The sequence below is a fragment of the Zeus faber genome (assembly GCF_960531495.2).
Source record: "Zeus faber genome assembly, chromosome: 22".
In the NCBI taxonomy this organism is placed as follows: domain Eukaryota; kingdom Metazoa; phylum Chordata; class Actinopteri; order Zeiformes; family Zeidae; genus Zeus; species Zeus faber.
In genome coordinates, this window is record NC_137209.1 from 15,033,538 (window position 1) to 15,057,193 (window position 23,656).

At 48.8% G+C, this 23,656-nt stretch overlaps 3 protein-coding genes across 8 annotated transcripts in view; all 3 read left to right on the forward strand.

The window, feature by feature from the left end:
• Nucleotides 1-1,770: 1,770 nt before the first annotated feature.
• On the forward strand, nucleotides 1,771-2,863 carry cth1 (cysteine three histidine 1; the record flags this gene model as incomplete). Its single annotated transcript, XM_080023543.1, has 2 exons — nucleotides 1,771-1,779; nucleotides 1,973-2,863. 2 exons carry the CDS (start codon nucleotides 1,771-1,773, stop codon nucleotides 2,861-2,863), a joined length of 900 nt encoding a protein of 299 aa, XP_079879669.1.
• A 780-nt stretch (nucleotides 2,864-3,643) lies between these two features.
• On the forward strand, nucleotides 3,644-17,540 carry taf6l (TAF6-like RNA polymerase II, p300/CBP-associated factor (PCAF)-associated factor). Of its 2 annotated transcripts, none has more exons than XM_080022959.1 (12): nucleotides 3,644-3,707; nucleotides 3,920-4,077; nucleotides 4,403-4,489; nucleotides 4,584-4,734; nucleotides 4,834-4,884; nucleotides 8,116-8,210; nucleotides 8,702-8,776; nucleotides 10,001-10,221; nucleotides 10,370-10,502; nucleotides 11,802-11,930; nucleotides 13,388-13,884; nucleotides 16,677-17,540. In XM_080022959.1, exons 2-12 carry the CDS (start codon nucleotides 3,931-3,933, stop codon nucleotides 17,026-17,028), a joined length of 1,938 nt encoding a protein of 645 aa, XP_079879085.1. In that variant the 5' UTR covers nucleotides 3,644-3,707; nucleotides 3,920-3,930; the 3' UTR covers nucleotides 17,029-17,540. The 2 variants fall into 2 exon arrangements, with proteins under 2 accessions (XP_079879085.1, XP_079879086.1); XM_080022960.1 differs by having other exon boundaries at nucleotides 3,687-3,707; nucleotides 3,920-4,003.
• A 4,112-nt stretch (nucleotides 17,541-21,652) lies between these two features.
• The window catches only part of ehbp1l1a (EH domain binding protein 1-like 1a), a 44,278-nt gene continuing 42,274 nt past the window's right edge, over nucleotides 21,653-23,656 (forward strand). For 3 of the 5 annotated variants that reach the window (XM_080023216.1, XM_080023217.1, XM_080023218.1), the window contains exon 1: nucleotides 21,662-21,860. In XM_080023216.1, coding sequence (XP_079879342.1) covers nucleotides 21,757-21,860 — 104 coding nt within the window. In that variant the 5' untranslated portion in view covers nucleotides 21,662-21,756. Of the gene's footprint in view, nucleotides 21,861-23,656 lie in introns of all 5 variants that reach the window. The other 2 variants (XM_080023219.1, XM_080023220.1) reach the window with 1 other exon arrangement.

The following is a 23,656-nucleotide window of genomic DNA, read 5'->3' on the forward strand; positions in this document are numbered from 1 at the left end:
AAAGCCTCCCGTGACAGTGTACCGCTTTTGGGTAAAACAAAAACAAAAAACGGTGTTGGCGGTTGTTTGACATCCTCTGAATAAAGCAGCAATATACGATGTTTGACTTGGGCGCACAAGTCATGGTTTTGGTTGTGATGAGTATCATGATGTGAAAGGTACAACTCCATGTGTTGGGTTGATCGGCCTTTGTTAACCCCCCCCCCCCCTCCCAAAAAAAAATCCCCTCGTCCCCCTCCACTTTTAAAGTCAGGAAACGGTGAGAACAAGTGGTAATTGGATAAATTATAATTCCTCTGTGGTCCCGTGGGTTGGGAGTTTTCACAGCCGGCGACGGTCCACACGACAGATTTATAAGCAAGTTTGGTCCCAATGTGGGCTTTTGTAATGTTTCTTAAAAAAAACAACAAAAAAAACAAATACCATAGTGAATTTGTCGCAAATGGAAATCCCAGTGCCGCCCCCCCCCCTTATTTGTTGTTTTTGTTCCTCCCTTTTTTTAGTTTTTTTTTTTAGGTTTTTGTTTTTTATTTTTATCAGCCTACTACACCATTGTTATGGAGAGATTTAAAAATACTGTATATGTGAAACATGGCTCTCCCCCTCGGGGCGGGTCTGGGACGGGGTTTTGGCTGGTTGATCTACACGCAACAACAAAAAAAAAACAAAAAAACAAAAAACAAAACAAACAAAAAAAAGCGGTGGGGGGGGGGGAGGGAGGGAGGGGAGCGGGGGGAGTTTAATTTTATAAGTTGGAGAGAGAGAGAGAAACGTGTTGAAACAGTTGAAACGTTTTGTTTTTGGGTTGTTTTTTTCCCCCCCGAGTGTTTTTTATTCCGTCTCTGTATCCCTTAATGTATCTTGATAAGAAAAATAAAGGTTTTTTTTCTTCGTGGTCGCACACGATCTGCTTTTATCGATCATTCCTCCATTAACGATGAACATTTATAATATGTATTCATTCCGAAATGAATTAAATAATATATATGTGTATTATTGAGCTCCGCGAAGCCCGACTCTTGGTGTTTACCTACAGGCCGCGGCAATCAGCGACGCCAAGCGCCGCGTACGGCCGTCCTGTGTTTGGGTTTTACTCCTTTTGTCAGACGGCATTTAATTAGCGAGGCTGCTCAAACACGGCTCAGGACGGAGGTGTCGGCCGCCGCGGGTCCATTCAACATTTTTCGCAGAGTATTCCCGAGGCTCAGGGCGGCGGCGGCGGCGGCGCTGCTGCTGCGACCGCTCAGGCGCTAATTTGATTGCGTTAGGCCGCGGGGTTTGAATAGTCTCGCGAGACTCGACAAACAAAACAGTCGTATGACGTTACAATTATGTCGCGTAGTGCAGAAGGATGTGTATATACGTATAGATATATTACAAATACATCAATAAACAAAAATATATGTATAGTTTTAAATTGTGTACATTTGTGTACATCGATATTTTTGGTGCACTTTCGACGGCGGCGCCGCGGCCGCCGGCGGACGTCGGCGATACACTCTGACGTGATTGGCCGGTGGTCGCGCGCCTCTGACGTCACACACGAGCCCAGCTGATTCTGGTTTTAAAAGCAGCGCGGGAACGGGACGCTTTAAAAGAGTCGCCGGCCCGACGGACGTCCGCTCGTGATCCGGTAACCGAGGCAGGTCGTCGGGGTCCAAGTCGAAAGCCGAACGCGTCTAATCCACGGAGGCGGGCGCAGCTCCGGTGTCGCTCGGCGCTTCCACCGACTTGTGAAGAAGGCGTCGGTCGGTGCATCCCGTCGACGCGATGTTCGAGGTGAGTTGAGTCCTGAGGTTTTGACGTTGACGTTGAAGCGACCAGTGGCTCTTATTCGGCGGCGGCGCACCGGACGCTGATCGGGAGCGCTCATCGCGTGGAGCTGCTCAAAATGCAAGCGAAAGCGCCGCGCGTTTCCCGTCCCGACGACGTCTTAACGGTTCCGCCGGTTACGTGTCTCCCCTCTGCGCAGACGAGCGACGACGAGCTGTTCCTCCCGCCGTACCAGGACGAGGAGCTGGTGGACAACCTGCTGTCCGGCGAGCCGTCGGACGGCCGCGGCAGCGCCCTGTCCCTGGCCGAGGCGCTGCTGCCCGTCGTGGAGCCTCCGCCCTCCTCCGCCGCCTCCCCCCTCGCGCCCTGGGTCTGCTCCTCGCGCTACAAGACGGAGCTGTGCACGAGCTACGCCGCCACCGGGCTGTGCGCGTACGCCGCGCGCTGCCAGTTCGCGCACGGGCTCCGGGAGCTGCACGTGCCCTTCCGCCACCCCAAGTACAAGACGGAGCTGTGCCGCAGCTTCCACGCCGCGGGCCGCTGCCACTACGGCGCTCGCTGCCTCTTCGTCCACGGCGCCGCGGAGCTGCGGCCCGCCGGCGGCCGGCGCCGCGGGAACGTGCCGTGCCGCACGTTCAGCTCCTACGGCGTCTGCCCGTTCGGCACGCGCTGCAACTTCCTGCACGTGGAGGGCGGCGCGGCCCCCGGCGCCGCGGCGCGGGAGCCCCGGCCGCGCGGCGCGGCGTGGCGGCCGCGCGGCGCGCTCTGCCGCACGTTCAGCGCCTTCGGCTTCTGCCTCTACGGCACGCGCTGCCGCTTCCAGCACGCGCTGCCCGCCGAGGCCCGGGGCGCGGAGCAACCCGGCGCGGCCGCCGACCGGGTGCGGTCGCGGGGCTCCGACGCCCTCTCCTCTCCGTCGTCGTCGTCCAGCCCGTCCTCGCCGGCCTCCCCGCCCGCGGACGCCGCGGCCCACGACGCGTTCGCCTTCTCCAGCCAGCACCTGAGCGACCTGCTGCTGCCGCTGGCGCTGCACCTGCAGCAGCTGGAGGGCGGCCTGGCGCGCAGCACCTGGGACAACCGGGCACTTTGAAACCCAGCGCAAGCTGCACGAATTATTTTTAGATGCGTTTTGTTTTCCTTTTGAGTTTTACTTATTTTTTTTTAAAGTTGTTGTTTTTGTTTTAATGAAGTAAGGTTGACTTGTGTTTTAACAGGTCGCGGTGGCGCCCTGTGCGTCCGAACGCTGTCCAAGGCTTCTACTAACCCCATCTTAACGTTAGAGCCTGACCCCCCCCCCCCCCCAGTTGTTTTTTTTTTTTTTTGAAATTTAACTTTTTAATTGTTGTAAATACTTGATGGTATTTATGGATTGATATATTCTAATGTCTGCTCTTGCCATCATTAATAAACACATTTTAATCCACATGTTAATGTGTTGTGGTTCCAATATCATAGGATAACGTGTCATTCCTTGTGGACGTTCAGGGACTGACTTGTAGTTGTGACCCTGTGTGTGTGTGGGGGGGGGGGGGGGGGGGGGGGCGGACGGACTAGGACACCAAGCGACCCTGTCCAGGGGTTAAAGTTTAATGTGCAGGACAAACTATGACGTCAAGGTCTGACGGCTGAGCACTTGAGCTCCTGGAGGTCACACATGAGCGCCTCGCTAAGTGTCCGGTTAGAGGGCTTTGACTAAACGGGGCGGATGTGAGTGGGCGGGGGCCGTAGACTTGTCTCCGATCCCTCGTGTTCTATGACGCTGTTCGGCGCCGGGAGCCGGTAACACGCCGTCGCCCGGCAGGCGGCAGCACCACCCCCCCGCACGACCGGAAAGAGGGGTCTCCTCCAATCGTTGCTCCGTATTCGTCTGCAGACGTCCAGGAGCTCTGCGTGCGGATGGGAAGACGTTAAAACGCGGATCCTTCGTGACGCGGGTAAGAGGCTTCCTGCCGTCGTCTCGGGAGGCTACGCGCTCGGTCTTCGGCGCGGGACCAAACCAGTGTTTGGGACCCGGAACCGTCTTTCTCTCGGTCCGTTCCAGTAAATAGACGGAGCCCGGGTTTGACCGCGCCGTCTCCGTCATGGAATAATACGTTTCCCTTCGTTCTTTCCCTCTGGTTCTTTCTCGTGCCGCCGACCGGGACAGCCGCCGTGAGCATGGCGGACAGGGAGGAGCGGCGCTTCGCCGAGGTTCCCCGGGAGTCTGTCAAGCTGCTGGCCGAGAGCGCAGGTGTGGAGCTCGGCGACGAGGTGGCCGCTCTTCTCGCCGAGGACGTGTGCTATCGGCTCAGGGAGGCAACCCAAGTACGAGCCGGTCCGAGGGACCAGTGGCGATGTAGACATCGTTTTCAGAAGATATTCACACACAAATAATTGATAACCAATCACGAGCATTGATTAGAACTGTATGACAACCAGGAGAAAATGCATTACTACGCAATATTACAGCCTTGAAGATAACGTTACCGTCATCTTAATCCCAGACGATATCTAGTCTCATACCAGGATATAGATGTCGCCCCGTCCTACTACTCACTGATTCACCCAGATCCAATGCTTTTTAAGGATGTGGAATGAGTTTATCCATTCAACGTTGCGTTTTGGGTTGTTTTTTTTTGAACACGCGCAGAGCAGCTCTCAGTTCATGAGACACGCCAAGAGGAGGAAGCTGACCGTGGAGGACTTCAACAGAGCTCTGCGCTGGAGCAACGTGGAGGTGAGCACGGAGGACGGCGATGCCGCACGCGCGTGTGTGTGATGTTCGAGCGCCCGGCTTCACTTCCCCGCCTCGTTTCCTTTCCTTCTGCCAGGCCGTGTTTGGATACGGCGCCCAGGACGCCCTGCCTTTCCGCTCGATCAAGGAAGGGGAGCCTTTCTTCGTCGAGGACCGGGACGTCAACCTGGTGGAGCTGGCCCTCGCCACCAACATTCCTAAAGGCTGCGCCGAGACCATGGTGCGAGGTGAGGCCCGCACCACCTGTCTTTTATTTACCAGGAATCAAACTTTTATGAATGGGTATGTTTCCATTGTTATTGACTGTTGCTGTTTTCTCCCGTCAGTAAATGTGTTCTACCTGGATGGAAAAGGCAACCTGGAGCCCCAAGGAACAGGCAGGGCAAAATATCACAATATTCAATCCTGCCTATAAACGCTCTGCTTCCATTTCTTTGGGCTGCTCCCGTTAGGGGTCGCCACAGCGGATCATCTGCCTCCCAACACCTTCTGTTATGTGCATCTTCCTCCCTTACACCAACCGCCTGCATGTCCTCCCTCCCCACATCCATAAAGCTTCTCTTCAGCCTTCCTCAGCCTCCTCCTCCCAATGTATCTCTCATCTCTCCTGCACACGTGTCCAAACCGTCTCGATCTGGCCTCTCGCTTCCAAAACTGTCCAACCTGAGCCGTCCCTCTAATGTACTCCTCCTTAATCCTGTCCATCCTTGTCGCTCCCAATGAAATTCTCAATCCTCAGCTCTGCCACCTCCAGTTCAGCCGCCTGTCTTTTTGTCAGAGCCACCGCCTCTAAACCGTACAACATGGCTGGTCTCACTACCGTCCTGTACACCTTCCCCTTCACTCTTGCTGGAACCCTTCTGTCACAGATCACTCCGGACACTCTTCTCCACCCACTCCACCCTGCCTGTACTCTCTTCTTCACCTCTCCCCCGCACTCTCCGCTGCTTTGGATGGTCGACCCCAAGTACTTGAACTCACCCGCCTACTCCACCTCCACTCCTTTCATTCTCAGCATTTCGCCGCCCTCCCTCCCATTCAGGCACATGTATTCTCTCTCACTCCTGCTGACTCTCATTCCTCTTCTCTCTAATGCATGCCTGCCTCCACTCCTCCAGGCTCTCCTAAACCGGCTCCCTGCTCTGGCTACAGATCACAATGTCATCCGCGAACGTCGTAGTCCACGGAGACTCCTGCCTGATCTCATCTGTTAACCTGTCCATCACCACTGCAAACAAGAAAGGGCTCAGAGCTGATCCTTGACGCAATCCCACCTCCACTTTGAACGCCTTGGTCACGCCTGCTGCACACCTTACTACTGTCCGACTGCCCTCATACATACCCTGTACCACTCTTATGTACTTCTCTGCCACCCCCGACCTCCTCATGCAATACCACACTTCCTCTCTCGGCACCCTATCATATGCTTTCTCTAAATCCACAAAGACGCAGTGCAACTCCCTCTGGCCTTCCCTGTACTTTTCTATCAGCATTCTCAAAGCAAACATGTCACCTGTAGTACTCTTTCCTGGCATGAAACCATACTGCTGCTCGCTGATCCCCACCTCTCCTCTTAACCTAGCCTCCACTCCCCTTTCCCATAGCTTCATGCTGTGGCTGATCAACTTTATTCCCCTGTAGTTGCTACAGCTCTTGGGTCCCTCTTATTCTTGAAGATGGGTACCAGTACACTTCTTCTCCACCCCTCCAGCATCCTCTCCATTTCCAGGATGGTGTTAAACAGTCTCGTTAGTAACCCCATTGTCATCTCAGCTAAACATTTCCATGCTTCCCCAGGTATGTCACCTGGGCCAACTGCCTTTCCACTCTTCATCTTCTTGAATGCCGTTCTCACCTCGTCCTTGCTAATTTGCTGCACTTCTTGATCCACAATCCCCTCATCATCCACTCTTCTCTCCCTCTCATTTTCTTCATTCATCAGCTCCTCAATGTACTCCTTCCACCTTCTCAACACACTCTCCTCACTAGTCAACACATTCCCATCATTATCCTTCATCACCCTAACCTGCTGTACATCCTTCCCAGCTTGGTTCCTTTGTCTTGCCAATCGGTACAAGTCCTTTTCTCCTTCCTTACTGTCCAACCTCTCACAACTCATCGTATGCCTTTTCCTTTGCCACTTCTCTCTTCGCCTTGCGCCGCGTCAGCTTGTACTCCTGTCTACTTTCTTCATCTCTCTGACTATCCCATTTCTTCTTCGCCAACCTCTTCTGCTCTATGCTCCCCTGTACTTCCTCATTCCACCACCCAGAGTCCTCGTCTTCTTTCCTCTTCCCGAATGATACACCGAGTACCTTCCTGGCCGTCTCCCTCACCACTTCTGCAGTTGTTTCCCAGTCATCTGGTAACCATTCATTCCCACCTATTGCCTGCCTTACCTCTTCTCCTCTAAAACGCATGCAACACTCCTCCTTTTTCAACTTCCACCATTTTATCTTTGGCTCTTCTTTCGCTCTCTTCCTCTTCTTGGTCTCCGGAGTCATCCTACAGACCGCCATCCGCTGCTGCCAAGCAACACACTCACTAATATCTTTCAGATTGCACCTCCTGCATAAGATGTAGTCCACCTGTGTGCACCTTCCGCCACTCTTGTATGTCACCCTGTGTTCCTCCCTCTTCTTCAAATACGTATTCACAACAGCCAATCCCATCCTTTTGGCGAAATCCACCACCACATTCCTCTCCTTGACACCCTACCTACCCATCACCTACTCGTCACCTATGTCTCTGATCCCTTCGCCAACATGCCCACTGAGATCTGCTCCAACGACCACTCTCTCTCCCTTGGGGACGCTCTCCATTACTACATCTAACTCACTAAAGAATTCCTCTTTGTCTTCCATCTCACACCCAACTTGGGGAGCATATGCACTGACCACATTCGTTATAACTCCATCAATTTCCAGCTTCATGCTCATCACTCTGTTCGACACTCTGGTCACCTCAAAAACACTCTTTCTTCCCTCAAGACTATCCCTACCCCATTTCCCCTGCCAAACACTCCGTGGTAGAATAGTTTTTGCCCGGCTCCGATACTCCTGGCCTTACTCCCCTTCCACCTGGTCTCTTGTACACATAGTACATCTACCTTCCTTCTCTCCATCATGTCAGCCAGCTCTCACTCTTTACCCTTCATAGTGCCAACATTCAAATTTCCTACTCTCAACTCTACTCTCCTACCCTTCTTCCTCTCCTGCGGTCTCCGGACACGCCTTCCCCCCTTTTGTTCCTCTTCGGCCGACAGTAGCACAATTTCCGCTGGCACCCTGTTGGCTAACGGCACCAGTGGCGGTCGTTGTTAACCCGGGCCTCGACCGATCCGGTATGGAAATCAGATTTGTTGTCGGCATGTTTGATTTGGCATGGTTTTTACGCCGGATGCCCTTCCTGACGCAACCCTCTCTATTCACCCGGGCTTGGGACTGGCACTGATGAAACACTGGCTTGTGCACCCCCAGTCGCTAGATTGCTATAAACACTCAACAGGAAGAAATGCCATAACAGAAATGGCTATAAACACTCTTTAGTCATTTCTGTTTGGGCATCGCTTCCTTTTATGTCATGATTGTATTTTTCTCCCCTCACAGTTCCCAGCGCAGTGCAGTACCTCTCGGACGACCTGCTGAAATACTACCAGCAGATCACGCGGGCCATTCTCGGAGAGGACCCGCACCTCATGAAGGTACGGACGGCATCGCCGAAAAACACGAGTGAACAGCGGCGTTGGATTTCGTCCTCAGAAATTGAAGTGCTGAAACATCTTCAAAATAGGCTTTTTTTTTTTGTCTTTGCTGAAGTGCTTGAAAAGTCTTAACCCAACATTGAAATTGGAAAAACGCGGTCGTTGAAAACCTGTGATAGTCCCCCTGATTTTGTTAATCAAATCGTAAAATAATAAACATTTTCCAGAATCCCTTTTTCAACTAGGTTCACCAGTGCAGACTTGAGCTCTCTCTCTCTCTCTGAATCGAAGCATGATCATGTGTGTTAGACAATGATAACATTTTAATGAATAAAGATGAAATCGATAATATTCTTCCTTCTTGAAGTCCTTGAAAATGAAAAGAATACTGCTTAAAAAATGTGCTTGAAATTCCTTGGAAAAAAAAAAATGTTGTAATGCCAGAATGAACCCTGCTGCGAGGTGTAAATGAGTGATGTTCTGTGTGTCAGGTGGCTTTGCTCGACCTCCAGTCCAACTCAAAGATCGCGGCCCTCCTGCCCTACTTTGTGTACGTCATCAGTGGGGTGAGTTGGCCTCTTTTGAGCTTCATCCACCATTTTCCTTCATATCACGACTCCCTCCTCTTTACCCCTCAAGTGTTCTGCTGGGCTTCACGAAAAAAAACAACAACAAAAAAAAAACATCGCTTGATTCAGTCAGTGAGAATGGCTCTGAGAACAGTGTTAACAGGTTGTTGACTCCACAACAGGTTTAACCTGTATATTGTAGCTACTCGTCTGGGTGAGATGAGCCTGTTTAAACTGTTAAGCGGAGCAACTCCACCTCCCCTGAACATCACACGTCTGCGTTATGAGGCCGCGTTCTCTGATCTGAAGGGCTTTGGTTGTTGTGTACGCTTGAAGCTTTTGTTTTCTGAGTGGACAGAGATAGATAGAGGGGAAAAAAAAAAGGAAACAACAAATTCTCACAACCCCATTGGTTCAGGACACTCCAGTGTTTCCCAACCTTTTTTTTTCTGCCAGGGCATTTATTTTATTTTTTTTACAATGAAAGAATCCCATGGCACACCGGCATCCTGATGACCACTAAAAACGTCAAACGTGTAAAACCGCGCTTATTACCGGTATTATGGCCTTCTGATAGTGATGTAGGACTTGCAAACGAAGCGAACAAATCTTTTAAATGACTCACGAGTCGGGCGCCGCTCTGACAAAAGAGTGGGCGAGCGAGGGAACCTCCGATTCACAAACTGAAAATAATTACTGACTAAATTAAAAGGCAAAAAAAGGCCAAAGGCGGTTGGCACAATTCATAATGAATGTTACTGATTTACTCTTTTTATATCACCAAAATAAATCGTTTTGACATAAATAAATACTTGTAAGAATTCCATTCTCAACTCAGAGCCAATCCTGCTCTTTTGAATTTCGTGCACCGGAAGTCCTCCCTCGCTCACCCCGCCTTACACCAACTGAACCAAACCAAGAGTCAAACGGCGTTTTTTCCTGAATGACTCATCAAGAACTGAATCTCAAAATGCTCCAACCTTTCATCACTAAGAATAGTCCTCACTTTCAGAGTGAAACTTGTTCCGAACTTCTGCTGAACACAGAGCTGCTATTCTGCCTGAAACTGATGAATTAAGTGAATTATTAGAGCGTTGCAATTTAGGTCTTGCAACACAAAAGCCAAATTTCCGTTATTTATTTTTCAAGTGGAATTTTTGAAATATTTATTCCCGGCCCACGAGTGAAGAACGCCGCATTAACCCATCTTACCTCCCCCAGGTGAAGTCGGTGAGCCATGACCTGGAGCAGCTCAACCGGCTCCTGCACATGGTGAAGAGCCTGGTGCAGAACCCCTACCTCTATCTGGGCTCCTACGTGCGCAGCCTGGTGTCCAGCGTCATGTACTGCATCCTGGAGCCACTGGCCGCCTCCATCAACCCCCTCAACGACCACTGGACCCTCAGGGACTATGCCGCCCTCCTGCTCAGCCACATCTTCTGGTACGTAAGTCCAATCTATCCAGCTGGTTTAATCTGGGTGATATGACGTAACTCGGACTACCTGAAATCGCACAATGCTGTGTCCGTGACCAGTTGTCCATTCAGCGTGCTCCATTAAATCTACAATTTCGAATCCATTTGTCGCCAGGACGCACGGGGACCTGGTGAGTGGCCTGTACCACCAGATTCTGCTGTCCCTCCAGAAGGTTCTGTCTGACCCGGTGCGCCCACTCTGCTCCCACTATGGAGCCGTCGTGGGGCTTCATGCTCTAGGATGGAGGGTATTTATTTATTTACTTATTTGTTTGTTTGTTTGTTTGTTTGTTTGTTTGTTTGTTTAAAGGTGTAGTGTGTAGAATTTGATAGGAATGGAATATAATATTCATCAGTATGTTTTAATTTGTGTATAATCCCATAGAAATAAGAATCGTTGTGCTTCTGTTACCCTAGAATGAGCCTTTTATCAACAGGGAGCGGGTACGCTTCATGGAGGCCGCCATGTTGCACCACCACCAATATGTTGTTTCTGTTACAGTAGCCCAAACTGTCTCTAGAGACTGTCTTTCTCAGCCAGTGTCTCATCGTGCTGCGTTTCAGAGAACCCGGAAAACTGTAATACTTACCTAACAAGACTAAACTGGACCCTGTGTATTTCTACCTGCAGCTATATTTATTATTATTATTATTATTATTATTATTATTATTATTATAGTTATTATTATTATTATTAGTTTTACTCATGTATTTTGTCCAATAACTCATACATACATTAGTAACTTTTTGTCCATTTTGCCATATGCATAGTCCAGGCCACAAGTAACATGGCCACAAACAATGGCACTGAGTGGCACTGGTTGGCCTGTAAGGGGCGCTTTAACATGCATTCTGAGTTAAAGGCTCATTGCTGCCGCCACGCTTGTCCCCGCAAAGTGAAAGTCCGAATGACACAAATTTTGCAGGGCAGATCCACGGCATATGCATGAATATAGTGAGATAGGCAAAGGGATTGGTTAAAGAGTGACTAAATTATAAGGCAATCAATTAAAAATATTTGGCAAAAACATTTAATTTGCTGAAAAATTGTGACAGTTATAAATCCACTTGAAATTTGTCATGGCGGCCAGAAAGATCATTATTAACATTTCTGACAAGTGCCTTGTTGATATCTAGATATTTGAAGAAAAACATCAAGACATCCGTCCCCAACAAAAAATGTACAAAGCCTATGCCAGGAGGGGCTCTTTTGCCTAGATATCACTGTTTGCCCGTATTAGAGACTTTACCTCAAAGAAGTACCTTTAAGGTATTTATTTTTGTTACATTATTTATTTTATTCATTAATTTTTTGGAAATTTTATGTACGCTGAGCAGCTCTCGTCCATTCCTGAGATCTGCCTAAAGTATCACGATTACCTTTTTTGATTGTGCTGGTATTTGTTATTTACTAGACGTAAATACGTTTTCAAATGCGAAACAATGCAAAACATTTTTCTGTCTTTTATTTTTATTTTTTTTACCGCACTGTATATATGTTGGCATGGCTGTATGCATTTAATTCTGTTTCTGTTCTGCACATCCAGGCGGTGGAATGGGTTCTGTATCCTCACCTGCCAGCCTACTGGGCAAACCTCCAGGCCGTGCTGGACGACTACTCCGTGTCCAATGCGCAGGTCAAAGCAGATGGACACAAGGTCTACGGAGCCATCCTAGTGAGTACTGCTCTGGGTACTAAGAGTGTTTTTAGAATTTCGTGGGGGTAGTTTGTAGCAGCGTTCCCACGTATCCTGGAAGACCTGGAAAACCTGGAAAACACGTGGAAAATGAGCGGGGGAAAAAATGAAATGTCCTGGAAAATCTTGTGTTGTCCTGGAAAATTAGTTCAACATTCTCCTTTAGCTGAAGATGAACTACTAGGCTCTTTATATCAGAGCTCCCCAAAACGGATAACATTACCATCTGAAAGGGCTTGGTTATGTTCAGGATCATATTAACGTTCAAATGGTAGTTCATGGACCAGTATTTTGAATAGGCTGCTCTCGGTTATGTTGTGGAAACGCTGTGAACGCCCCCCCCAAGTCTCGTCACATGGTAGCACCTGCAGGTTGGTTGAATAATGTACAGTAAGTTACATTGTCCTTCAGATTTAAATATAAGTCACTGCTGCGTGGTAGCTGTGGTATCTTTTTTAGGATCATAGATTAACGTTGCTTTGCTTGTTTTAGGCGGTTGAATAATGTTGGTTAGCCTGTTTGGTGAGGCTTTATATTAAGGTCCTTGTAATAAGCATTAGTTAAAAGATTTTTGCCAATAAGGCCCTTATAAATCCTTATAAGATGCTTATTAACATTGTGTTAATAAAACTACAAGTGTCAATAATAGCATCATGAACAATTTATCGTTAGATCACAAGAGATTTATAAGCACTTATACAAAATCATTAACAGTTTATAGACTGCTTAAGGACGTCAATAAAAGCCTTATGAGTGTCTTGTAATTGTTTATAATAGCATTACAAGATTAAGATTACTACCTTTATTATGCATTTATAAGCAGTTAACTACATACTTATTAACAGTTAACAAGAGATAACACTTAATTACATTTAATATTACTAGTAGGGGCTTAAGTATGGTGTGATAAACTCATAACAGTTTCAGTTAATAATCCTAGCAAATTCAACTAACTTTGAACCGTACATTTAGGTGTGTAAAGTTCACTCTGGATTTGTCAGTAGGCAAATTTGTAGGCTACGATTTGTATTATTGTTTTTGTTCAGGCAGCAATGGTTAATAATTCATAAGAAAAAAGGGATGTTGGTCTGATAACAGGTTGGTTTGATAGGATTCTAAAACCTTAAGTCTCGGGCTCAATCCTGTAATATGTGCACTACCGGGATGGGTCCTCAAAGTATTCTAAATGTGTGGTGCTTTCAAAAGTCTTCCCTGTGCTATCGCTGCCACCATTTGCCATTTATTCTTGATAATTTGTGGAATGAATCGATTTTGTGATCATTTAGTTCAATCGTTGTCAGCTCAAATATTTCCCAGCACAGGGCTAATAGTCTAAATAACCCGTTTAACCATAGGATGAATGTCAGAATCCTTATTATTAATGGTTAACTATTAACCTCCCAAATTCAAAGCGATTTTCTCCCTCCCTCCTGCAGGTGGCAGTGGAGCGGCTGCTGAAGATGAAGGCTCTGTCTCTGTCGCCGTCAGCGGAGGGAAGGGCCATCGGCCAGCAGGGCTTTGGGGCCAATGGCGCGGGCCACAGGGTGAGCTCCCCTGGGCTCAGCCCGCCCTCGGAGCCGCTGTCGGAGGCGTCCCTGGGTATAGCCAGCCACCTGCAGGCGGGGGGTGCCGGCTGCCCCTGGGAGGAGTGGAGCCCCGTCCCCCTGCCTGCCATGTACGGCGAGCTCTACTCTTTCTTCGGCGACAGTCTGGCGGTGCGGTTTAGCACGGGCCCGGGCGTCGGGGACTGCCCGCCCTGTCCGCCGCCACAGCCTGGCGATGCCAGGAAGGAGACCCTGGGCGCGGGCGCCAACCCGGACACGGCCCGCAAGATGCCCCAGTTGACCGCCAACCTCAACATCAGCCCCCGGCAGGACGGCAGCCCCCGCACGGAGCCGGCACCGCCCAGCCTGGCTGCCCCGGTGCTCGGCAGGTAAAGACCAGCCCATTACCGTGGCGATTATGGTCTGATGCCGCCGTCGTACAGTCATGCAGTCAGTCTCATTAACTATTAGGGTGTTTTACTTTTTGTCTAATAACATATTCTATACCATTGGTTCTCAACCGTTTTGCTGCCAAGAGCCACCCCTGTCCAATATAACTTAAAACTTTTACCCTTCTGTCTTTTATCAACAATGATACAGAGGTGTTTGCTTTCAAAATATCGTTATTTAACTTGCCATTTCTCAAAAAATAAGAAAATTACAAATTGCAAAAACTAAAATTGGTAATGAGCCAGCAGCAGCAGTGTGAACACTGGCTTATAATACGGTCAATACTTGGGGGAATCTTTGACAAGGGGTCATCCTCAAGCGTCAACCTGGCTCTATATTTTGTTTTCAGAGCTTCATACAGGTAATTGCTGCTGAATGGTATCAATACCTTAACTGTTGGATCATGAGCTACTTAGAACCTTTTACTCGGGGTCGGGCCCCCCGGTTGAGAAAGGCTGTTCTATACGACCAGGTGTCTGTACGACCAGTCAGTCCCTTCATTACACCGCGTTCCAAATTATTATGCAAATAATATTTTTCGCTGATTTTACTAAATAGTCAATGCAAATGACAGTCAGTATAATTTAAGTCATCAACTGTTAGGTTATAATTTGAATGTTATTGAACAAACCTCCCAATGATAGTATCTATTTCAAAAAAAACCTCAAAATGCAACAGAGTTTCAAAACATTTTATAGGTTGTAAAGAACTGAAAATGGTTATTTGTTGAATTTACAGCATTAGGTCATTAACTGAAATCAAAAGCTATTTCAATCAAAAACTTCTTAACAAGCCAAGTTACATGTTAACATAGGAGCCTTCGTTGATATCACCTTCGCAATTCTTGCATCCATTGAACTTGTGAGTTGTTGGAGAGTTTCTGCTTGAACTTCTTCGCAGGACTTCAGAACAGCCTCCCAGAGCTGCTGTTTTGATGCCAACTGCCTCCCACCCTCATAGATCTTTTGCTTGAGGATGCTTCAAAGGTTCTCAATAGGGTTGAGGTCAGGGGAGGATGGGGCCACACCTTGAGTTTCTCTCCTTTTATGCCCATAGCAGCCAATGACACAGAGGTATTCTTTGCAGCATGAGATGGTGCATTGTCATGCATGAGGATGATTTTGCTACAGAAGGCACGGCTCTTCTTTTTGTACCATGGAAGAAAGTGGTCAGTCACAAACTCTATATACTTTGCTGAGGTCATTTTCACACCTTCAGGGACCCTCAAGGGGCCTCCCAGCTCTCTCTCCATGATTCCGGCCCAAAACACGACTCCGCCACCTCCTTGCTGACGTGGCAGCCTTGCTGGGACATGGTGGCCATCCACCAACCATCCACTCCTCCATCCATCTGCACCATCCAGAGTTGCACGGCACTCATCAGTAAACAAGACTGTTTGAAAATGAGTCTTCATGTATTTCTGGGCCCCCTGCAACCGTTTCTGCTTGTGAGCATTGCTTAGGGGCGGCCCAATAGTAGGTTTATGCACAACTGCAGCCTCTGGAGGATCCTACACCTTGAGGTTCGCGGGACTCCAGAGACACCAGCAGCTTCAAATACCTGTTTGCTGCTTTGTAACGGCATTTTAGAAGCTGCTCTCTTCATCCCATGAATTTGTCTGGCAGAAACCTTCCTCATTATGCCTTTATCTGCACCAACCCCTCTGTGCTCTGAGTCAGCCACACATCCCTTCACAGTACGATGATCACCCTTAAGTTTTCATTGCACTATTTGACACTTTTCGGCAGCAGAGAGATCCTTTTTCTTTCCCATGTTGCTTGAAACCTGTGACCTGCTTAATAATGTGGAACGTCCTTCTTAAGTAGTTTTCCTTTAATTGGGTTCACCTGGTAAACTAATTATCACAGGTGTCTGAGATTGATTTCAGTGATCCAAAGAGCCCTGAGACACAATACCATCCATGAGTTTAATTGTAAAACAAAAAATTGTCTATGACACATGATCCAATTTGCATAATAATTTGGAACACGGTGTATTTTTTGGGGGGTTACATTTTTTTGTAGCTGGTACAGCAAAATACTGTTAATTTGGTTCAGTTATTCTCAAATGCTGTAACAATTTTATGAATTATTGTTTGTGTGAATTGTGTAAAAACAGTCAGACCAGGAATCGCACAAAATATCTGATCACATAACAATTAGGGATGTTCCTAATGACTAATTTCCCTGACGGTTCAATGGAAGTTTAAACGGAAGTTTAATATATTGCGTATATTTAAAAAAAACATTGTGTATATAATAAAATCCATTTGAAGATAATCACATTCTTAAATAACCAAATCGTATAATATATGCCGCTGCCCAGGCATCGCTCACCATTTCTGTTATATCGCACGTGCTCAAGCTCTACCTCACCCGGAAGCGGTGAGGTCGGGGTGGAGGGGCACTAAAGCCGGCGGCTCCGGGAAATGCGCCCAACGAGGGAATGTCGACACCGGCAAAACGATCTCCTGCACGCCACCTTTCAGTGCAAATTATCTCAAATGTAATTTAAATGTGTACATTAATAAAATAATAAAAGGGCTTGATAAGTTTAACAGACTAGTATTTCTGGTGCCGACTTGTGAGGGTAATGTTTCATCGACTACTCGACTAATTGTGCACATCCCTTATAACAATTACTGTGGAAAAATAACTACGCAGAAATGTAGAGACAGATATTTCTCCATAAATGGATACAGATAGATTATCTCTTACTTTTCTACCTTCAGGTCTCTGGCCCGTTCTTCCTCCTCCTCTTCCTCCTCCGTCCAGCGCTCTCGCTCCTCATCCTCGCGGGCGGGCCAGCGCTCGGGGGGTCCGCACCGCGACGTCTTCCCCAAGGCGCGCTTCACCCCGCCGCAGAGCGGCCCGCCCGCCTTCTCCTTCCTCATCGGCGGGCGCCAGATGGGCCGCCGCTGCCGGGGCCGCCGCCCCTTCCAGACGGTCTTCACCTCGCCGACCCCCTTAGCGCCCTCCGTGGCGCCGCGGGCCTACGCCCACAAGCTGCCCGTCATCGGCAGGGTGAGCAAGCCGGTGCGGCGCTGGGCGTGCTCACATTACTCTCTTCACCTGCCGCTTTAGAAGCACTGCGAGGTCGAGACCCATGGCCCTTCACGTCCACCCCACCGCGTGGGATGTCTGGAATCTCATCTCAGACTCTGGATTGTCACCAGGATAAAGTAGGACGGTGTAGGAAGTAGGATGATGCCGAAAGCCAACAAATGTGTCAGATCGCAAGGAAAAGTGACTGACTTCTTCAGTTTGTTTGTTTGTTGTCTCTAATGGAGAAATTTTGATTTATTTGTTCCAACGATCCCGGACTAACCAGCTCAGTCTCTACCGCACAGCAGGAATAATGGATGGGATCGGTGCTCTGCACTCTGTACTGACCGGATACTTACAAGTTGAGAACCCGGAGTCGGGGAGTCCCAAATAAACAGCATGGAAGCGCTTCTTTACTCTCTAGTGCCGACTCTGTGCGCTTTGAAGAACTGGCAGCGTTTACCGTGTATAGAAGATTTTGTTTTATGTTTTTGCTTTTCACCTTTGTGTACATAGCTCACCTTTTCAGAAAATAAAAATCAATGACTTGTTCCCTAACCTCAAAGTCACCTACTGTTCTTTACTATTCATTTTCTGATGCGCGTCTGATTGTTTCAGCCTATGTTTAGTTCACAGGATTACAATCACTTCAGATGCGGACCCATGATCCACGTATTACAGTTCCATGAGCTCCTTATTGCAGATGACGACTCTCAAATAGTTCAAGAAATTGTAGACAGAGTTTCTGGAGCAATTTGAAAGTAAAGCCATGGAAAATGTAAATAATTACCCTAACGCGCACATGGTGTAAATCGCTGCGTAATGCTTCGCACAAATCAGTGTCTCACCACAAGGTGTCAATAAAATACATTTTAGGAGCACTCTGGCATGATCTTCAGTCAAGATCACAATGGGGTCACTGTGTGCTATTTAATAATCATGTCTTTAAAACAAATTTTAACCAAATATATTGGATACATTTGCCCCCCGTGTTTCAGCAATTATTTCATTACAATCATCTCACTAATAGTATGTGCAGTCAACATTGTAGAGATGGGTGTGACGTCTTGGCCTGGTGTGCAATTGTATTTTTAGCTTTTCGTCAAACAAATTCCTAGCTTCATTCCAGAATTAGGATCGATAATTAAATCCTATGTAACCATGCGGGCACAGCCGAGGCCGTAACCTACTGGAAGCAGGAGGCCATGGAGGTCTGTGGCTGTGCGGCCAGGTTTGCGTGGCGCGACCAGGGAGGTAGTTGCCGAGCAGCCATGAGCCAGTTTGTGCCAGGCCGGTAGTTCCTCCAGTTTTTGGTCATCCAATCTCATTAGGAGGCTCCTAATGGCTCTCATCCTTAATAACTGAGGAAGTATCCTAACCCCACTCGACCACTATGACCGGTCGGGTTTCGACCCGCCTGTGGGATCGCTGGCGGACGACGGATGCTCCCGTCAGCCTCGCGACCTCCCCGAACACCAGGCCCGTATGCGAGCCCCTGACGACCCCAATGTGGCTCCTTGGAACCGTCGCGTGCCATGTTGGAACTCTTCAAAGCACCCCGTCACGACGGGTCAGATAGCCAATGCCGCATAGCTTCCTGAGATATTTGAACTGCCATCGCTTCACAGCTGCCGATGTGAAGCGCGGAGTTGTACCGTGTATTTTATTAATTTGGGGTTGAAAATGTGCAAGCGACACTTGTCTTGACTGGTCGGGCTCGGTAAGCCTATCAAAATCTACTTAAAAGGAGATGGAAATTTAGTTGAACATCTTATTAGCGTGTCAAAGTGTTTGGCTGTTGAATACTTTAATGACACTTTAAGACACTTATTCCGTGCTCCCGTGTCCGTATTTTTATGGACCCGATTCCCGTTTTCTTGGCATCGCTCCGCACCCCTGCTGACTGCTGCCACGTATGAGCTGTGAAGGACAGGTGACAGGTGTTTGGTCCAGCGGAGCTATATTTACCAAGGTCGCTGCCAGGGACTTGCTGTGGGGCATTACCCCGGTTGGGGGGGGGGGGTCTTATTTCTCTATGCGTTTTAAATATCAGAATACGAAAAAACGATTGTTGGTAAATAGAAAGACCTTTTATTGACGTGAGATGTTTGGAAGTTCTTTAGAATCTTGGCCATGGCTGCCCTGATTTGACTACAATTTTTCTGAAGAAATGTTTGGGCGAAGCAGAGGGAAATCCCCGTCACCCAATGGAGGTCCAGCACATTGGTTGTCTGCACATTGGTTGGGTGCTTTATTTTTAGGCCCTGACATTTCCTAGACGGTAGTTGACTTCACAGAGGCACGGGCCCGTGAGGTCATGGTTCATATTCTGTTCAACGGCTACTAACCTAACACTCCAACGTTTTCCAAAGGCGGCTAGCGAGGGCTAGGAAATGCAATTCCCTGAATAGTTTGACAAACAAAACCTCACCACGGTGGAAGCTATCTTCCTTTATTTTCCCCACCCAAATCCAGCTGCTTCCCAACTCGACTGCTGAACAAACCGCTGGGACAAAGGAAGCATATTAATGCAGTGATGGATGCGGTTGGCTATATGTCCATACGATGCACACTGGCAGACGGCTATGAATTAGGCATAGAGCACATCCGCCGAACAATCTAACCCCACCTCCAACTAGCTGTATAACGATCGTAAATTTGCAATTGTTCCGAACATTAAGAAACTGATGGAATAGTTTTCTTATATTGAGAAAAACCTCCTGTGACATCATGGGGCCGTGAATTTGGCCACATCAGGCGGACCGAACCCATAGTACTCTGGTAACTAGGTCCACCACGCAAAGCACAGGGGAAGGGAAAATACTTTGATTTACTATTGTCCGGCATTAACAAGAACATGTTTTGTTCTTAATGCAATAATAATTCTCCCACTGCTGTGTCATTTGGTCTTATTTATGTTGTGTGTTCTCAGGGTTCAAGGATACTCTTGCTATCTTACGCTATCTTCAGACGAGAAGGTCAATACCAATTTCGTCCCCGCGCTGAGGTAGTGACGGGACGCACGCTAACTACCTTTAGCTCAATGCAAGGCCGCAATGGGGATCAACTAGCATAGCTTCTGTGGACTAAGGGAAATACATCTTTCAGCATCTCAAAAGCAATACAACCTGCATCTTTATGAGTGAAAGCAAAAACGTAAAGTTAAGATCTTCATTTTTCCCCCCACGCACGACCATTCATCCATCCACCGGGAGCATTGATTATTTGCTGTCTCAAGCTAGGTTCGGGTTGCCAGGTGCACACGGCAATTGAGCCAAGGCAGTCAGCACGAAGCCCTCTTATCAACGTACCGGACGCGCAGACTTGAAATTGGTATTGACCCTCTCGTTTTCATCGGGGTAGATAAGACAGACGACTCGGGGGAATTTCCCCGAAAGGCTGGGCCGTCCCCTTAACTGTAACCCTTTTAAAGCTATTGGCGCTAACCTCAGCGAGTGACAGGCTTCCTTCCTCCAGCCAGTTAGTTCCCTGTGTGTAATACGCACGTCGGTAATGTAGCCACAGAAAAATAAACATCCACTGACAATGAAAAGGACGGCGGCGGAAACGGACAAAGAAAAACTCTCACTGTACTTAAGTACATTTTTTTGCAAGTTAACTATGTTCAATTTCTTTGACTCCACTACAATTAAAAGCACACATGTATACATTTTACTTTACTACATTTCTAACACAGTCATTACTTTATTTATTCTTCCATGTATATGAAATGTTTATATTAAAAAAAATAAAGTACAGCAGGTACTTCATGCGCTGTATAGTCTGTTATGTCAGGGATATTGGATACTGGATATAACTAAGTACTTTTACTTGTCACTACTCAAAGTACTTTTACTCAAGTATAAATGTCCGCGTGGTACTTTTACTCGAGTAGTTGTGTGTCAGGGTATTCGTACTTTTACTTGCGCCACTGTATGTGTATTAAACAGGGTGGCCCGTCGCCTAACTAATGAATTCGACGAATTAATGAACAAACCTTACGAAAGACCTTATTATTTATCATAAACGAAATCAGTCCGACATCATTATAGCAGCCCAACAACAACAAAAACAAAAACAAAAAATAATCGCCAACGCCAGAGATTTACATCGCAAAACGTGGAAATACGGAGAGGACCAAAAGTTGGAACCTTTACTGTAGAGTCTTCAGAAATGTGCGTGGTCGCTAACGGTTTGTTTGTTTGTTTGTTTGTTCGTTCGTTCATCAACGTCAAATCCAACGACAAAACAGAAACAAACAAAACAAAACCAAAACAAGGACTTCGGGGAATGATTGCGAAAAGGACGCAGTACGAACACGAAACTTTTACCCCGTCGCGTGAGGAGGGTTTACTCGGAGGAGGAGAACTGAACCGAACCTCTCGTCGTCCCCACGCTGCTGAGGGTGTAGCTGCTGAGGGTGTAGCTGCTGAGGGTGTAGCTGCTGCCATGTTGTGGCTCCTCGGCTGTGGAACCTTCCTTCGCCTCGCGCAGCTGCGCGCGTTTGTTTTTTGGTTTTTTTTTTTTTTTGGCTGCGAATCCCCAACGCTCCGCGCGCGCGAGCAGCGTGTTAGACGGCGGTAGAAGCGGGACGAGGCGGCTCCACTGTCCCTCCCTCCCTCCCTCCCTCTCGTCCCTTCGTCCTCTCCCTCTCCCTCCCTCTCGTCCCTTCGTCCTCTCCCTCTCGTTCTTTGCTGCTTGTTGTTGTTACTTGTGGGCCCGTGTCATGTCGCGCGTCGGGTGAGAGTCGGGTGAGTCCGCTTGGACATGGCTTCGGTTTGGAAGCGGCTGCAGCGCGTCGGGAAGAAGGCGTCCAAGTTCCAGTTCGCCGCGTCCTACCAGGAGCTGCTGCTGGAGTGCAGCCACAAATGGTGAGTTGCGGGCGACGCGCGACAATTGGGGTGGAGGGTGGTGGTGGTGGTGGTGGTGGTGGGGGGGTTCACGGTTTTGTCGGCACGCACTTCCGCGTCCGCCGTTCTCTGTTTTTGGTTTTTCGTTCTCCGTAATGACTGTCGTGCGCCGTCCTGATGACGTCATCGCCGACCTCACCCGCACCGATCTTCTTGTGGCGGTGCCGCTTTGGGGCGGGCGGCGGCTTTCAGGCGGCGGTGTCGCGTTAGGGCCGGGCGCGATGACGCCGACGGCAACCATCACGATGTCTTTGTGGATGACTTTTCACGCTTTCGTTACATGTTTACATACTTAGTGAGTTAAAAAAAAAAACAACTTACTCACCAACTAACGCACAAGGAGCAGTGGTGAGTACGGTGGTATTACAACCAAGCAGGTGGAGGCGTCGGTTAAAACGGCGAGAAGTGATTGCGTTGCTTAGCCTTAAAAAAAAGACATTTAACCACAGTGCAGTCATAGATTCATTCAAAATCCCATGCTTCATGGTTCCTGTCACAATATCGACATTATATATCAATATTAAACTGATGTTTATGTAGTTTAGTCGTTTTGTTTATCTTTCCCCCCCCCCCCACAAAAAAAAACTCCTTCCGGTGTCCCAGACTACGTCGCTACTCCGCGAAATGTTACGTCCCAATTCGGTGGATTTCATGAGTAGGCCGTCCTCCCGAGCGACCACCCGAAAGTGATGGACAATAGTGTTGAAAGCCGCAATGGTTTTGCGCGCCAACCCGGCGCGTCTCCATGCGCCCACCCGCACGGCACACACCCTTTCCAGGCGTGTGCGACGACATCGACAACCGATCGAAAGGGCAATTGGGTTGTCCGCCGCAGACCGGCCGGTGTGACAATTAGCGCTCCACCGGAACGCCAGCGGCCAACCGCTTCGCGTGCTTGGACACGTTGGTCCCCCGCCTCGCCTCCTCCGGCGCCCGTGGCCGCCGCCGGGGCACCCCGCTTGGAAACCCGCCGACCCCGACCCCCGTTCCGCCGGGGTGCTGTCGCCGCCTTGGGACGGCGGGGCGATGCCCGGTTGTTATGACCGGTGACTCAGTGCCGGGTGCGTTTCGTGAGGATGAGCAGATGCACCGGCGGATAAACACAGGCGGATTGTTTTTTCCTCGCTTCTTCCTTCCTTCCTTGCTTAGTGAATCGAGAGAGCGCGCCGCCGCCCACTTTTTAAAACACAACCGCGCAGTGGTGAATACCCGCCCACGAATCCAAGGCGAAACGATAGTGTCCACATAACGGTGTTCCAACTCGGTGTTAAATCCCCCCCCCGAAAAGACTGATTCACATCTGACGCCGCTGAGAGCCCCGGTGAGTCGGAAGGCGGCTCGCCGTGCTCTGCGCGGGGAATGCGAGGGGCGGACAGCGGTACCGTCCGCTCACGGCGTCGGCGACACCCTCACGCCCTCGCCGCCCAACCTCGGAGACATTTAATAAGAACGCGTCCGGAAAAGCTGTGCCCCCCCCCCCCCCCGTCGTAGTACCTGGACGCACACGGGCGGTTATGAGTTTGTGCCCCGCGCCACGTGGCGGCGGGCCGCTTGGGTGTTTGGTTTCTGGACGCACAGAAGTCGCGGTAATTCGCGCTGCCCTTCCCTCACGCTGCCCGCACTCGGCGCGCTCAACCTCCCAGTCCCTGGCTTGCAGCTTGCACGTCACTCGTGTTTATGCCTCCCCCGAGATGTATTATATACACCAGCAGGCACCAACCTGTTTTTTTATTTTATTTTATCTTATTTTATTTTTT

Coding starts and splice junctions, on each gene's coding strand:
- taf6l (XM_080022959.1), top strand. CDS start 3,931: ATGGCGGACAGGGAGGAGCGGCGCTTCGCCGAGGTTCCCCGGGAGTCT. Junction 8,211..8,701: donor AGGACCCGCACCTCATGAAG/GTACGGACGGCA, acceptor TCTGTGTGTCAG/GTGGCTTTGCTCGACCTCCA. Junction 8,777..10,000: donor TTGTGTACGTCATCAGTGGG/GTGAGTTGGCCT, acceptor TACCTCCCCCAG/GTGAAGTCGGTGAGCCATGA.